Source organism: Triturus cristatus, chromosome 6, assembly GCF_964204655.1.
Source record: "Triturus cristatus chromosome 6, aTriCri1.1, whole genome shotgun sequence".
Lineage (NCBI taxonomy): Eukaryota > Metazoa > Chordata > Amphibia > Caudata > Salamandridae > Triturus > Triturus cristatus.
In genome coordinates this window covers 1682584064-1682601215 of record NC_140589.1, presented here as the reverse complement: position 1 = coordinate 1682601215, position 17152 = coordinate 1682584064, and the positions used below count along the sequence as shown (strand labels likewise).

The 17152-nt window shown below is 42.1% G+C and overlaps 1 protein-coding gene across 1 annotated transcript in view; it reads left to right on the top strand.

The window, feature by feature from the left end:
• Positions 1-4354: 4354 nt before the first annotated feature.
• Positions 4355-17152, top strand: part of PACC1 (proton activated chloride channel 1) — a 119894-nt gene continuing 107096 nt past the window's right edge. The window contains exon 1 of the mRNA XM_085612863.1: positions 4355-4597. Coding sequence (XP_085468989.1) covers positions 4370-4597 — 228 coding nt within the window. The 5' untranslated portion in view covers positions 4355-4369. The remainder of the gene's footprint in view (positions 4598-17152) is intronic.

The following is a 17152-nucleotide window of genomic DNA, read 5'->3' as shown; positions in this document are numbered from 1 at the left end:
TGCCTTCATTTCGTGACATTGCAAGACCTTCAGCTCCCTGGGCTAGTGACACTCTTCAGTGCATCTCTGTGGCTACCTGCTTTGTGTGATCCATGTTAATTTATTTCCCTTTTCTTGGGATGGTTAACAAACACAGCTCGCTTCTTCTGGATCTAATGATAGACGCTACAATCTATTTCTTCTTGTTAAATTTGACCTACGGTAGGAGAAAGGAAGAGTGGATTGGGATAGTATTATAAATGTGGTGGAAATACAAATATGTTCACCTTGGATGGGAGTCTAAATTAACTCCCACGGCCCAGAAAATGAAGGCACCCCTCATCAGAGCTTCCGCGTCCTCTGGGAGCAAATGCCAGGGACAAGTTCAAGTTTACCGGGGCCCATAATGCTGACTGAGCGCTTTCCACCACGAAGCAAGAATAAACAGCGATTAATTTCCGCCAATAAATAACGCTTGCAGGCCCCCGCACTGAAAGGGGAACAATTACTTCTCCATTTTTGCTGCCAAATTAGCTCATCAGAGAAAACAGGGGAGTCTGCTGCGTAAATCAGTCTTAGTTTCATAATTGCCATTACAAAGCAGCCATTAAGTCCCTCTCCGGCTCATTTCACCCTCTTCTTGTTTCACTTTTTCAATTTGCACAAAAGGGGGGAGTTTGCGCCTCATAAAATTTCACTTTGGCAAAGCCCATCATTTGCATCTGGGCCAATAAACAGCAATTAGCATAAACATTTAAACCAGGAACTGGAACACATCTTGTTCCCTCTCGAAGCTGTAAGATTAAAGCCCTGCACTGTGTACAAGAACCTCTTCTTCCTTCTCCAATAAGTCTTAACGAGCACAAAACGTCTATCACGTACCTGTTGCTGCGCATTTATCTCAAGGCTGTTTTTTTCTTCTAACAAGACTGGGGAACTAACGTTGAAATTCCATCAAACATACTTTTCCGAGTTCGTATTTTTTTAACTCCTTTTCCGTGATGTTTATCAAATTGATGCATCGTCTGCGCATTCGAGCTGCTACTGTGATGAGTACACGTAATTCCTTTATGACACTAGGGAGCGCGCGTGCCTAGATCGAATTTTCAATACTTACAAAGAAATATCGAGACATATTTTAAATCTTCTAAGTCATCAGAAAACATGTTACGGAACTTCCCACTCAGAATCAATTTCACTTTCAGTGTCACAGATAAAGGAGAATATTTTATGAGGAAATAACCTGACAATGGAATTCTAAGTGATCAATAAAAAGAAATCCAGTCCAATTCTTAAAAGGTAAAGTGCACACTGACCCCTGACATGCTACACCTAAATAAATTGCACCACAGGTCGTGCAACAATTTCCAAATAAGGCGGCCATAACAAGCATTCTCTACACAGACACACACCCTGCCAAAGAGAGAAAGATAACAGATCAAAGACTCGGACTGTGTTTGCACAAAGAGAAAAAAAAAACGCTCGCCATGTTTTCATTAAGCCACTTGTATTTGCATCTGGGCTGAGTGAAAACAGATGCGCTTGTCACGATGGGCGGCATCACAAAACTGCAAGGACTACAACAAAAGTGACAGCCAGCAAACCAAAAGCACGGAAAAAACATTAATCAAGACCTAAGCCAATTGGAAACGGTCGAGACACAGGGGTGTGGATTAAAGTTCCCCTTCTTAGAGTGTTTACTATAGCCCTCGCAGGGCAAAGAGCGCTTGTGCGCTCCAACGTCAGGCGAGACCTAAAAAGCGCTATGACACAGCTAGGGAAAATATGTGTGTGTTTTTTCTTTATTTTAAGTGCATTAGCGCTGGATATGTCTTAGCCTTTATTAGGTCTGGCATGGCGTTAGCAGGGCACATGCGCTCCTCTCGTCATGCAAGAGCCTTTTGCAATCGATTCAGCTAAAGCTAAACATGCACGCGTACGGATGGACAAAGATGGCTGCTCTCGCCATTCAGCCAAAACTAAACATGCACACGTACGTACGGACAGTGGACAGTCTGACGCCATCTTATTAAGCATGCACACCGCACAGCGTCTCTTCAAAAAGCATTGCATGCACACCGCACGGCGTCTCTTCAAAAAGCATTGCACGCGCACCACACGGTGTCTCTTCAAAGCATTTGTGAATTAGGTGTCATTTCACCTCAATTCTTTACAACGGCCACTAGCAGGCACATTGTTCTTGTTTTTTTTGGTTTGGCAATAGATCCAGTGCGGCGCTCTGACGTGCCACATCTGGCAGCTGACAGCAGCGAAGAAAGTTGGATACGAGGGGCGGCGGCAGCAACTCGGGAGGGGGCTGGAGTGGTCGCTGGCAGAGAAAGGGGTGAGCGGCGTGTGACAAGAAGGAAACCCGGGCTGGATGCGAGACAGGGCACGATGGCTTTAATCTCTCCCTGGTCCTGCAGCGTCCCACTGCTTTTATTTTGGGGTTCCTTTTCCTCAGCCTCTGTCGAGCATCCCTTTGTGTTTTCGTTGTTACTACTGCCATGCCCCCAAAAACATGTATTCCTGGCTGTGGGCCTGCTTATGAGCCTGATTGTATTAATGTGAAGCGCTCAAACTGCCTAGGGCCATGATCACACTTTATAAAATCCCACAAAACGAATAATACATAAAAAAAAGACAAAGGTGTATGGGTGTTGAAAATTAGGACGTCTCAAGCATTCTTAATAGAAAGGGATATTGTAAAAAGAAAAGATTAACCTTTCACCCATCATCTGTTCTGGGTGGTGTGCATCTGCAATGGTAAAAGACAGACCACCCCCCGGGTCCCACTCACTTGTTTATCACGCCTTATCTTACCCCAAAAAGACCACCACCTCCCTCTCTTCACCGTCCCTTTGAAATACAGATCTCCCGGCCATTTAGAGCACCAGCAGGACAGAGTTGGCACACTTCTGGCATAAGACCTGCAAATGTGACATCAACGGCCTCTCCGCATGGAGGAAGTTAACCAAGCGCCCCTCCTGAGGGATTTGATGGCATCATGCAGCAATTTGCCCACTGGTGCTCTGCCAGCTAGGATCTGGTCCCTGGCATGTGTCTGAAAGGACTCAGGGCGAGAAGAAGGGAAGCGCAAAAAGTTACCGGGGAAAGTAGCAATATTCACGAAGAGGGCAGATCACTGGCATGTGCCAACCAAGATAGAATAGAAGGTTTATTAACGAGGCTAGAAAAACATCCTAAGATCTTTTTGGATATCACAGGGCATCTGAAATCTGCTTAGAACGCGTTGGCAGGCTGGAACTGTAAAATGTCTCCTCCAAAAGACAAAACAAGCATTAAAAATGCAATAGGTGTCACCTTTCATTAAGTTAAAGCCATTTGCTTTGCTATACAATACCATTAGCAAAGCAAATGGCTTTAACTTAATCAAAGGCGAGACCTATTGCATTTTCAATGCTTGATTATTATTTTTAGCCATGCTGCACAGCAGCTACGCTGCTCTACAGCATGCCTACAAATCATTGCCAAAGTCTGGCATGCCAATCTGTACAGCATGATCAAAAGGCAATGCCAGAGTCAACAGTCTCAAAGGCAAGACCTATTGGCTTTGCCAGTGCTTGTTATATTCCTGCTGATGTCCAAAAACAAGGTCACTGGTCAATAAAATCATAGCTCTCCAAAAAAAAACTTTTTGGAGAGTGACACACGCCGTGGTGTGTCCCCCACCCTTCCACCCACCAGACATTTTTCTTCACTTTCCCCGCTGCTTTGCATTGCAGACTGCCGCTCTAGTTCCAAGATTCTGACAGGAACAGACTACTTGCTGATAAGACACTTTTACAACTGAGAGTTACGTGCTGCATGATGGACGCTGTGTATCAAACCAATGTTACTTTGTTAAAAGGAGCTTACTCTAAAATTGATGTTTATCCAGTAAATCAAATGAACACTAAAATAAGCAACCCAGTAACAAAATATGTATCAAAGGCCAAGTGCACATACGCTCAGAAGAGTAAAAAACGCTAATTTTCGCGTTACAATTTGGGACATACCTGTGTACAGCCAATGTTGTCATGATACCACATCTGAAACCACACACGCCAAGCGGCTAAATTGCAAAAAGTTGAGACGTGTGTAGAATTTAGGAAAGACACATTATTCTAGTGACATAAGATTGTTTTTTAGTCTTTCATGAACCTCCTCCTAAAAAAAGTAGCCCTCATCTCAATGCGAGACAATGTGACAACACAGTGGTCTATGTTCTTAAGACTCGCATGCGAGGAGTGAGACTTCAGATCAGGCGTCCAGCATGTATTGCAACAGAACTGTTCGTCACGAATCAAAGCACGAAAAGCGGACGGCCAGGAGAATATCCCACTTCAATATGGCCACGAAGTCTGCCACTCTCTCTCGTCCGTCGTCGATGTCATTGGACACCCTCCACCTAACCAGCCGGACAGCATGGCACACAGCCGGGGAGGACCTACAAGTGAACGGAGGTGGAGCCACGAAGTTGCCGGGGACAGTCCAGGAGGCGGGAGGAGCAACAGTCAGTGTGCCCACGTCTTCTGCTGTCCATCTGTCAGCGCACTGCCGTCTGTCCCCTGGCCGGGAGATGATCAGAAAAGAGCTCACAAGATCCTACCAGGAGGTACAGTGCCAGACTCAGTTGTACTTGTCGGTTGGTGTCCGAGGCAGCAGCCCCGAGGTTGACCCTCAATATTGTATAGTCGATGTATAGGATCGGGCTTTCTGCTGTTTCCATCAGGGGGTACCATTTGCCTCAGGTTGTTTATGTGGCCCCTGAACAAAAAGCAAATTTGTAAAAAGAATAGACAGAGATAATTCCAATAGAACTGCAAGTGCCTGGTGGGAGGTCCCCGCAGCGAATGAAAATAAAACCCACAAGAAGGTGGCGGCATGTAGATGCAAGTCCTCTGAACAACAACTGAACAGACCAGTCGGCTTCTAAGAAGTATCGCTGTTCATCTGTCTTCAGCATTCTGTGCAATAACCGCCCCCCCCCCCACCCCCCCATTGTACCATACTACTTTCGGTTGCAGCATAATATTGGGTGTATAAGAGCTCATTGTCGCAAACTGTTAATTACAACACATTTGGCTGCTTTTATTTCAGAAAAAGGTTTCAAGATCCATATTTCACAGAGATCTTATCATAACTATCAAATTTTTCCATAGTATGCGAAATTATATAATTCCTATGAATTATAAATTTCATCCACAGAGTCGTGCCGTTTTAATGTGATTTTCTTCTATCCAGGTCACTAATTAAACCCTAATGCATGACAGTACTATCTGATGATAAAAGCATCAAAACACACTTCATTATTGTGATTTGTAAATTCATGCGGTCTCCACAAAGGGGAAACAAAACCTGAACATTCTAGTTTTAATCAGGGCCCATTGTTAGTTTAAAAATGTAGGATGCAGTTGCAAGAGTTCTCACTTTACAGGCACATTTTCACAAACATGATTGTTAATGTTTGCATAATTATACAGTAAATAATAGACTCGCAACCAACTGACTCTAAATAACATAACATTTTTTAATTCCCTTTACTGCAGACAACTCAACAGTAATGTCCGAAATGACGCTATGTTTTTAGTCAACGTTATCTGCTTTTCATGCGGAAGGCTCCAAACGTGTAGTATGAACAATTAATGTGTATTGTGTATCATGGTCCTTCACTGCCAACATGGAGTTGGTTAGATTTACATACCACTCAACCTTCGGCCTGTGGTTAATAATGCCATCAGAGCCTTTAATATGCATTATTGGACCATAATACAGTTACCCGTTATGTATTCTCTGCTTATTCCGTATTGGTCTACAAAAAAGCGATTGTTTATAGATTTGTAGCACACATGAACTGAAATATGAATTATGCGTTGCCATGTTCTGTATCCTCGGTGTTGTATGCTTCTATAGAGTGTTTTGGTAATGCCTGTTTCAAACACTGTTAACATAGGAAACTGGTGAAAGTAGTAAGAGAAAATATGCAGAAACAATACCACCTAATTCTGCTCACTTGTTGGGATTGTCCTCTTTGCCTCCAACAGATCTTTTCAAGTTTCCCGCCTGGGCGGCAGAATATTGAAGGATATCCTGCCCAGTGCAGACATGTGCCTGAAACAGGCAAAAGATAAAGGTGCTAAATTCAGCGCCATGGGATTTCCTGTAGGATATGTCACATGCATTGTCACATGACGCAGGCACACTATTGTTAATGGGAAATCTTACAGAGCAGCACATTTTTAAGACTCAGGTCAATTTATTTTACTGCTTATCATGGATCTTTTTTTTTTTTTTCGAACGTTAATAACATTTTTGAGTAGAGCAAGCCCCATCATTTTGGAATAATAGTTAAAGCAACAAATCTATTATTTTTGGTTTGGATAATACTTCAGGCCGAAGACAGCCAAGAGCGAGGAACAGACCAACAGCGCATATGCATTAATGGATAGTTCTGAAGCCAGCTGTAGACCGACTTCCTCATATCCTTGTGCCAAAAGTCCAAGATACCACAAGCCAGATTTAAAAAGCTACTTTAAAGTAATAGACACAGCACCTGCAGTGTCTAGTCCACGTGTCTCCAAACCTGTCGATCACGAGCTACCAGTAGCTCCCAGACACCTTCAGAGTAGCTCCCAGCCTTAAGTTCATTATTAAATAAGCATAGGGCCACATTATCCTTTTAACGTTAAGGGAAGGCTGTATTTATTTCACATTATTATCACCAGGCTGCAGATAGCAGGGCCTGCTAACCAGTGCTTAGTCAGATTTATGACCCAAAATTTATAGTGCAGAATAATGTTCAATATTATGAATATTTTTTGCAGAACATTTCTGTACTTGAATTTTCTCCCATTGAAAAAAATGGTTGTATGTTTGTGTTATACATGTAATGGTGCCACATATGACGAAAGCTATGTCCTGTGCCACTAGTACATATGATACCATTCTCAGTCACCCATACACATATATCCCATTCATACACACACATGTTCGTACATCCACAAAGACCACGCTCTCACTGACAAACATGGCAGCCCTGTCATAGTGCCGCTAGTCAAAGTATTTGGTTCAAACCATGGTATCGGGCTCAATGGACATTAGTCTAAAAGTCACGAGTTGCATAGCCTTCAGTAGCTCACAATGATTTTCATTGATCAGAAGTCGCTTTCACCACAGAAAAGGTTGGAGACCCCTGATTAATCCCAGTAATGGACAGAACCACTGCACTTTGCAATTCCCATTTCACAACATAAGGCCCACAATCAGACTTTGTGTACCACAAAGGCAAAGATGGTGGTGTCCATTCTTTTGTGAGTCATATAGAGATTTGCCAATGCTCTGTGCCCGCACATACAGTCACAAAGCAGTGACTGACCATCGCTCGATGAGAGTTGGAGGTAACCATTCACAAAATGCAATTGGTTAATGGTGAACACCTCTGACTCTGAAAGAAGTGGCCACAGCCATTACACACGTCGCTGTGTCTCCCAGTGGATGCTTTGACTGTGTGCTTCACATTTTGGTATTTTTACTCCTTTAAATACAGGTGTCAGAATGCTGATGCACTGAGAAAACAAAAACAGCGAGAGAAGCTTGCTTTCTGTCCAGGCTTACTTTCAGGTTTTACAGTCCTACACATGAAATGCTCACCCAGATTTTCCTCAAATATCACCAAGGTGCACAGCTTCGCAACTCAGCACCTATTGGGTAAAGCAGCAATCTGGTCTCCGTGCAACACTGAGATAACACTGTAAAAGACTCGACTGTGTAGTACTCTTGGTCTTAAATGTTCAAAATGTTAGTGATCATGTAAGGAAAAGCATACATTGCTCAATATTGACCAATCAGATAGTCTGCACTCAATTGTTTGCCACTGTAGTTATTATTATAACTTTATGATACCATACATTTATACCAGCTTAATAATGAGCACCAGAGTATTTTCAAATGGGCCTGGCCTTGCAAACAATTCTAGGACACCAATAGGATTAACAAGTCATCTTAATGATAGATAACATTGACTTGGGGTGCATAGGACACATTGTTGGTGGACCATTCAGCTTTTAATTACATAAATCTTGGTTCTGTTCTTCTTTTTCACTTGATTCTTGAAGAGTATTCAATAAAATACATCACTAAACAAGCACTGGCATAACCAATAGGTCAATTGTCTGCCAGCCTTTTAGCTTTGTCAGTCCTTTATTTTATTTTGTCATAGTTCTAGAAAAACGTTATTGTTGAGTAGGCTGCCAGGTTATAATCCATCTAAAAAACAAAATGACTGAAAGCAAGAACATTTTTTGCTCTCAAAAATCACACGTTGCGATAGTAGTCCCTGACACTCAAGGGAACTTCAATTTGTGTGAATGCGCTCCATATGAAATGGCTGAACGCAGTCACTCACAGTGAAGTAGGCCAATGACTGGAGTGTTCTGACCCATTGCTCCATGCTGTATGCAGTACTGGGCATACGAAAAACGTGAATAACCCAATAACCAACCATCAGATGAAGTGGACTGTCCAAATGCCCATATTAGTATGTATATTGTACAGATAATTTTTATAAAATCAAAAGTTCTTGGATAACATCAGACCTAAATATTTGGAAAAGAGATGTCGGAGTATAATGCTTAGTAATATTTTCCATATCAGAAAACCTCCTCATACCTTTTGGCTTTCAAGCCCTGACTATACATTGAACAATCTAAACTTTCTGAAAAAGGTTCTGTTTCCTGCTCTACGTACACATTCCTTGGTGCCCTTGAATATCCTTTGTTAACTAGGGTCTTGGTTACCAGATAGTTACTGCTGATTTCAGTATGCTCTTTAGGGTGATATCTCACAATTTTACTATTGTAGCCCTGCACGCTGCGGGACCTAAAATTATTGCTCTAACACTCCATTCAGATCTCAAATGTAGTTACTCTCACAGGAACCGAAAATTGCTATTACTACTATATTTCCCAACATCTTTAATCTGAGCACTGTAGGATAACAGTGGAACCTTTTTTTGATTGCTTAGTTGAGGTATGCACATGTCTTCTGATCCAGTTCTCACTTTGCCCAAAAAGATTTGACGGTCTCCACTTGTGGAAATACAAAAATCCTCAAGCCATGTGAAGCCTTCTGTTTGGCTGCATATCACTGTCGCTGGTATGGTTTAATTCAGAAGTTCGTTTCAGAAGTTTAGCCGGGCTGCCGTCCGATGAAGTGTCTCGTGGCCTCCATCTGAAAAGAAAGGATGTATTTCTCACAAACTTACAGATCTTGTCTCTTCAGTGTTGGACCTTCAATATGCTATGTATGATATTTGAATAATTTAAGATCATCCCAATAGTACCTATAGTCTGACTTCTGGCACGTTTTCCCTGTGAACTACTCCAGGTCGTCTCTGTAGCTCAGGCGTTAATTGTAAATATCTTGAAGGACCTCGTTGAGGCTCTTTTCCCCTTGGCAGGAAATAATCAAATAAACCTTACATTTGCTGCCATTTACTAAAGCTCCATCCTTTTAAATATTATATCCTTGCTAACAAGGGCACTGATTGCTTCTTGGCATAGTATCTGGGTTGTGCCTAACTACTTCTACTATGTTCAGTTGTTTGTCAGCATCTGGATACCAAGTCTGGCATTTTTCTTTTAGCCCCTGTTGCCCTTCCCCTTTCCCACATGTGACTCCACCAGCATTATTATTTTTCCTACATTATTTCTACTTTTCAGAACGGTATCCAAAGTTGCCTTCATCATGTTTGTCCTCTTTTAAGGACCCCACAGATGCCACAGTCCGCATATTTAACAGAAGCGATTTGGTTAATCTGTTTGATATCCAGGCCACTTGGAAATGGCTGACTGACGTTCCCGGATTCCTTTGCATCACCAGATAAGTACTGGTTATCTGACCGTGGGCCCAAAAGAATCCCCACTTTGTTCTCAGGCCCTTGTACTAATATCCTTTGCTCGATGGAGCAGTAACATCACCCATGGCCTGTATGGTCCTTGCTATTCCCTTTTAAGCAAGTCCACTCCACCCATTAAGGTATATTGAGCTTTCACATCTGCCTGCAGAGAGCTATGTCTGTGGAGAGCCACCACATGCCTTCCTTCTGTTTAAGGTCTTAGCTGCTGAACTTTAGTTCTCTGTTACCCCGACGTATTGTTTACAATATACATTGAGTAGGCTTTGAGTACGCTCCTTGCTCATGATCTCTTGACTTCGGTGTCTCTCTCAGTTGTCTCCTCATAATTTGATGGCTTCCCTCCCTGTTCTTATGTTTGTCTCACCTTCTGATTCGTTGACATTTATCCTTCCACTGCTGACGTTGCTTGCATTTAGGGAACTACTCATTCCCATAAACACTCCATGAAATTGCATGTGTGTTCTTGCTCTCTTCCCCTTGTGCCACTTACTCTCCATGTTTCTATCCCTTCTTCACCCCCAACTTGTCCACTGCTTGTCGTTTTTGCAAATATTCCCCACCCCTTCGTTGCAACCCCGTCCCTCCCTGTGTCACCACCTTGTGTCACACATTTCCCACCTTATTTTGTTATACCTTTTTGCAACAACCACGCTATTGTCAAGTGCCTATCTTAAAACTGTATTTTGCCTGAACAGGGGTCCACAGAAGCAAGGGAACTGCTGTGGCTAACTGTAATAATATCCCAGGGTTAGATGTGGGGAGAGGTTTATTGTGGTATTTTCTAATATTAACCCTCAATTTTCAGTCACAGGCTCAGTCAGCCTGGCGAATGCTGGTCCATATGCTAATTTGTGCAAAAGTCTTGTGTATCGTTATCGACTGAAATTGATACAATGTTGTCATTAAAAAAAATTGTACTTTATCCATTTTAACATGTCTGCCCACCCAGCAGGCACCAAGAAATGGTTAAATCAAAGATGGCTGTTGTGGATGCACACTACACACACATCCACCGCTAGGCCAACGTAGAATGTGTTTTTTGAATGTTCTGTATGTATTCAAAGTTAGCCTTCTTGAATGTGTGCACATCCACTGTGGTCATCTTTGAATTAGTTTGTAATAATTGCACACAACCATTGAACGGTGGGCATGGTGGTGGCACCCACCTTATTTGAAAGCATCCATTTTTAAATCTATTTGTCCCTTGTTTGTGCCATGGAGCAAGGTCAGCAGTTATGGCAGTGTTCTCATTGTATCAGAGCTCAGTTGATAGCCTCTCTGAGTATACCAGGGCTTATATTATATCTGGGTTTGGATTCGGTTCTAGCAGGCTTTCATTTTGATATCTTTCTGTAAATGTATGTACTGGGGCTGGAGGGAGGCAGGAATGGTTATTTTCAGAGCTGCAGTGCCTGATGACTTTGTCCACGACCACAACCTTAAATGTGTAAGGATATCATCAAATCCTCTTCAATCTCTTCCCACACTGGAAAAAATAAAATTTATGTATGACAAGCGCAGGATTAAAACGTTTTCCAGTGTAGGGGTGTAAGGAAAGCACTTTCTCTACGAAGGAAAATATTTTCTGTCTTGAGAAAAAAGAAAACAAAATTAACAGGTCAATTAGTAATTGCTCTGCAGATTTTAAGATGAGCAAATATATGTTATAGGTGTGTGGATAGAAGTTTTCAGGCCTACGTCTTTAACTGCTTGTAAATTCCTTAAAGGTGTAAATCTGCATCAATGCAAGGCTTTACACCGATTCTGAATACAATTTTTTTGTTTAATATTGACATGCATCAAACATGTTTTCCTAAATGATTCCTCAGAGAAATGGTATTTAAAGTAGTACAATAGTTTAGCAAAATGTTTTTTTCAAGTTGCCACTTTTGCTTTCATTGTATTATGAAATCAAGCAACGATCTTGCTTTCGTGCTTCTATATGTATTTGCATAAAATCAGGGTGCATTCTGGGGGCATGTTATGCTATGCGTATTTGTAAAGTGCACTATCAGCTGCAAGGGGAGACTGGCACTGAAGCATAATAAACAGCCACAAGTTGTTACATTTTGAAACATGTACAATTTTTATATTGGATCACTGTCAATAACACAAGCTGAGCGTACAGCTCATTGCATTTCCTTGCAGTGCCCATTCTAATAGTCAAGTCTTTGCATTAATGAATCATATATATGCAATGGTGAAAAATGTACAGATTGTTTATTGAGAGACAATTGTCTTTCCCACCACCATACTGTGGTACTGTAAACTGTCAGTCACAGGATTTGTGCTGCAGAGGTTTGGGCCGAGCCTACTTGTCCATTGGACAAAATAAATATGAAAACTTGTTTTCCTTGACCCCAAACAATATGTTATAGATGTTGATATCTAGGAATTCTACGCTCATGTAACCGTTAATGGTGTCCAGAGATTTTCTTGAAATATCATGCAGCTGTCATTAACCAAAGTGAATTGGATTGGAGATAAATGCCTCTGCAATAGATACCTCCAGCGCCTTGAACATTTGTCAAAGGGACTAGGGTCCAATCCTCATTGTTCTGCTTAAATTGAATGCAAATTGCACACGTACTAATTTATGATTGCACAGGGTTTGTAGATTAACGGATGCACTTTTTGCAGTCAGCTATGTTTTGGGTAGCTTGTGAAACCGGAATAACACATTGATAGATTTTATCCTCCTGGTGAAGAGATATTGGTGGCGAAACATGCACACTACACACACATACATCACACATCGCACACCCCACACCCACTTCCTTTACTTTACTTTTAATTTATGTTGCTGGAGAAGAATGCATGATACAGGTATAGTGTTTATTATTTGTATAATACAGAATATTTATTTATCCTACCAGGAAGCAAAGCACTTTGCAGAGAATCAAAAACAATTGAAGTTATATTCCAGTAATTTAGTAAACAGAGTAACAGGTTAGCTTCAAGGAGATGGTTTGGGTGGGAAAATTGTGTTAATTGAGGGAGCATAACAGTTGTTGGTCTGGGGTAATATGTTCTTCTTTGAGAATATGGAACGGTTACGTGTTGAACTGGGTGGAGAAAAAGATGAGATATAAATCCTTTGAAAAATACTAAGTTCTAGATTATGAGGATTTTCTCAGGTAGATTGTTCATATTCTAGATATGAACCAAGAGAATATTTGACCAGATATTTTAGATTTCTTAGTGTAAGGGAGGAATGTTAACGGAAACAAATGTTTTGTTCCCGCAATTTTTTAAAGCCGTCTTCATTCTCAGGAACTCCACTTTTATGCCTCTGGTTTCCACAACAGTGGAATTTAAAAATGCTCTTTCTCTGGCAGTCCGTCTTAGTAACTCAGTGATTGCAGAAATAACTGGTGCTAGCCTAGCTTGTAGGGCTCCCAGACATGATAGCAGACTACATTTTTGTATTGTCTACCTGGTAGGTAGAGTTTTGATTCTAAACGTTTCTGTCTGACCTTAAAACATTTATCAGGGTCTGAATCCCACATACCTCAGAACAAAATCATCCTTTGTAAGCTAAGATGACCACTGGCTCTGAAAATATCTCCTCCTTTCGTTCTTTATTAAGACACATGTCAGAAGTAAATAGGAGCCTTGCAGTGTTTTCTCATAACGCATGGAACTCCATTCTCTATATGCTCATACACTGAGTAGGCTGGCTCTATCTTGCTGGCTGTCCTCATTGTCGATGTATCCCTTGAAGCTTAAAACAATTGTTTAATTTGTGAGTGTGTTATACACATTTTATAACATTTTCAAGGATGACAAACTTTTCAAACCTATTGAGATTTGAATCTGTGACATGCAGTTTAGCCACTCATCTCTGTCATGACCGTTTTACTGGTGAGTGCCATGTCTTAGATAATTTGCATTATAGTCATAACACTCATAGTGCCCAGATGCTGGGCACAGGACGATAAGGTAATGTGTCCCTAAAGACAGTATTCAAACAGCCTTTCAAAATATACCCAGTAATGAAGTATGAGTCAGAGAGTGAGTTTGAGATCAGTAATTTAGAAAACCATGAAAGTTTATTAAAATTTTAAAGTGCAGTGCGGAAAAAATAAAACATTTAAATGCAGCAGCAAACTCAGTGACTCGGCAAAAGGTATAGAAATCAATTGCCATCAAAGCTCCTAGAATGTAGTTAACTACATAATTGAGCAACATCTGAAAAATAGTCCAAGTCCTTAAAAGTGCAGCAAACTATAGAGAATCGGACAGCATCCTTAGTAGAAATATAGAAAACTCTGGCTCACCCCACATTTGAAGGTTTATATAGTTAATTTCACCATCAAAAATGATAGAAACTGCAATGTCAGAAAGATGCAAGCAAAAGTATAATTTCAGCTAATCACATTTCAGCATTATAAAACGTCATATAATCCTACCATCCTAACACTCTCCCTACATGATTATTGATTCGCCACTTCTGACCTAATGTCGTCCAATGTCGGAACAAACTAGTTACATAAACAATAGGAAAAAGTCTTGAATGAATACAATAGTTTCTGCAGGAAGAGCCTTGGAAATCAACAAAGGCTTCCTCCAAAGAGTTCTTTCACAACAATATGTCATACAAACAGACAGAGCACATTTTGCTGCGTGCTGTGTCAGAGATAAATAAAAACATACGATGAATGGCATGATGTCTGTTACAAGTGACTCATATTATTAAGCAGATTTATTTTTCTAATTAAAGAAAACTCTACCAACCGATTGCTTCAAAATCATGTTTGTTTTTAGGTCGAGCCTAGGTAGTGCGGAAGCATGTCTGTTTTTAGGTCGAGCCTAGACAGCGCGCATGCGCTGTCTCTCGACATGGAGTATCTACGTCTGTGGGGTTTACCATGCCCTTTACACACCCATACCTTTAATTGGTCTCTAAGCCTGCCTTTCAAAATTCCTTTCCTTTGTTTGGTACATCCCGTACATTTGTTCTGCCTTTTGGGTGTTTTGTTACCGCCCTGGAGACTGACCCTGTTACATGGATCAGGTCACTCCAGGGCATTTATTTTGTTTCGGCGCACTACCTTTTAAAAAAAAGTTTGCATTTGTGCGGTTTCACGTCCCCAGCACTTCTTTACACAGTGTTTCTTCACAGAGCATGGCGGCCGCACGCTTGAAATTTTTTCGGCACAGTGCCCATAGCCTCATACACATACACATACAACCCTTAAGGTCTCTCCCACCGCTGGGCTTTAGAGTCGCAGCCACAAAAAGAACCCGCAAACAGAGCAGACTTCCGGTGCCCGCCTGCCAGCGGTTGGAGAACTGCAGTACAACAGTGTCCCCCATCTGCTCGTGAGCAGGAGCTTCCTTGTCCCCGACGATCCATTCCTCTCATCGAGGAGACGTGACTGCTTGGTAGGCGCAAGGCAATCTTCAGGGCCTCAGTCCATGTTTTGTATAGGTGGAGCACGCGGAATAACTGCCGTAATACACTGGAATCAATAGCTGCCAGGGATTTAAGTGCGCTGGGTCCTGCCGGTGCTGAGAGCACCGGCAGGTCTTACAGCAGGTGCAGAAACCGGTCCCTATCGGGCTCTCCGTTTTTACCCTCAGGGTGGAAAAAAACCATTAACTCTGTATTAATACCTTCCGTCACTGCTTTTGATGTAGCTTCAAAGTGACTCGCTTTTCAGTTTTATTTAGAGCAAACTTGGAGCGCTTTACATGAGAACCAGTTACAAAACACAAGCACATATTGATGTTTTGAATCACAGTGAGCCGATGTGAGGCTCAAACCTGCTTTCTTAGCTCAAAGGTCGGCAGCTCTACTTTACGCCAAAACCTCGCGCACAAGAACGGAAGCATTTTCAATAATATATACAATGAAGTGATAGTTGCTGCTTATTTATCTTATGCAATTTACAATCATTGACAAAGCCAATAGTCCTGGCTTGTTGTAGGTGTAATGTGACTTGTTGTGTTAAATAGCTGGATAAATGGACCGAAACCGCAAAATACCAGTGGCGAGGCACACTATGCTAAGTACAAATTTCTAACTTGTGTTTTATGCCACGCCTTTAATTACATCGGCCACGCCCCTATGAGAGACCCCCCAGTTTTTTCATCCCACTTAAAGCCCTGATAGCTGCTGACATCAATTCATCTCACAGCAATATGTCTGCAGGATTAGTGAGAGCGAGCCAGCCTGGCCCGGGCTCCAGCGGCTGTACAAGGAGACGAACAAGTTCATAACTACCCTTAATGGAGGCGCTGGCCCGGCCGGCAGGACCTCAAGCACGGTCTTAAGGGCAGGGGGCGGGGTAGGGTGAGGAACCCCGGAACTGTGATAGATGGGCCCTCTTCTGGGTTTATTCAGGAGTGATGGCGCCCACGGTTAACCCGTCAAACTCTATTAACACAAGAGCTGCACTTTCCTTCTGTGTCACCATCCAGGTCGTGGCCGGACTCCCATTAGCGTGTCCCAAGGTAAGAGAGAGAAGAGGCAAAGTAGAGGGGACCTTGCCCTAGTTATTAGCTTTGATTTTGTCTGCATTGGCTTTTATGTGCTCATTGTAAAGTTCCACAGCTGTTTTTATTTTATGGGCTATTTTATATTTATGTTATTGAATGTTGTATTTTTGTAATTAACATTACAAACCAGATAAACTTTATTTGTAGTCAATGAAGTGCCATAAACTGTGCAAAAGTATTGACCATGCCGGGGCAAGTGAGAGACGAAACGTGAGAATCCATGGCTGAGAATGAAGTGGCATGCCTCTTAAGGGCAGTGGGCACCCAGACACTCTTATGGAAGGCAATACCTTTATTTGGCATCCGGCAGTAGCAAAGCACAAAATGTTGTGCCCAAAGCAAACTTTGATGAGGCCTCCCATTTTACCCTCAACTTATGCTTCCCACTTCAGATGTGCAAAAGTGTCTTGGTTCTGGAGGGAGTATCCTGCACTAACAACGCTGAATGGGCCAATTGTCTGGACCGGGAAAGCAATTAATTCGACTGGATTGGCTTATATGGGCACTTTTCTCTGTTCGGTCATTTATCCTACTACATAATTTACTGGAAACTGGATCTTGGCCAGGAGATATTTCTGAAGGCCGAAGAGCAGACCCTTTTTATTGTCCAGCCAGGAGCGTGCAGCGTGATGCAGGCTGTGGTGCATCATCTCCTGGGGGCTGATGGGCTACACTCCTCAATTAGTTGAAGGGATTGAAGTACCTCACGGACCACAGGAGTGCGAGCTCTCAGAAGTCCACATGCGTGAC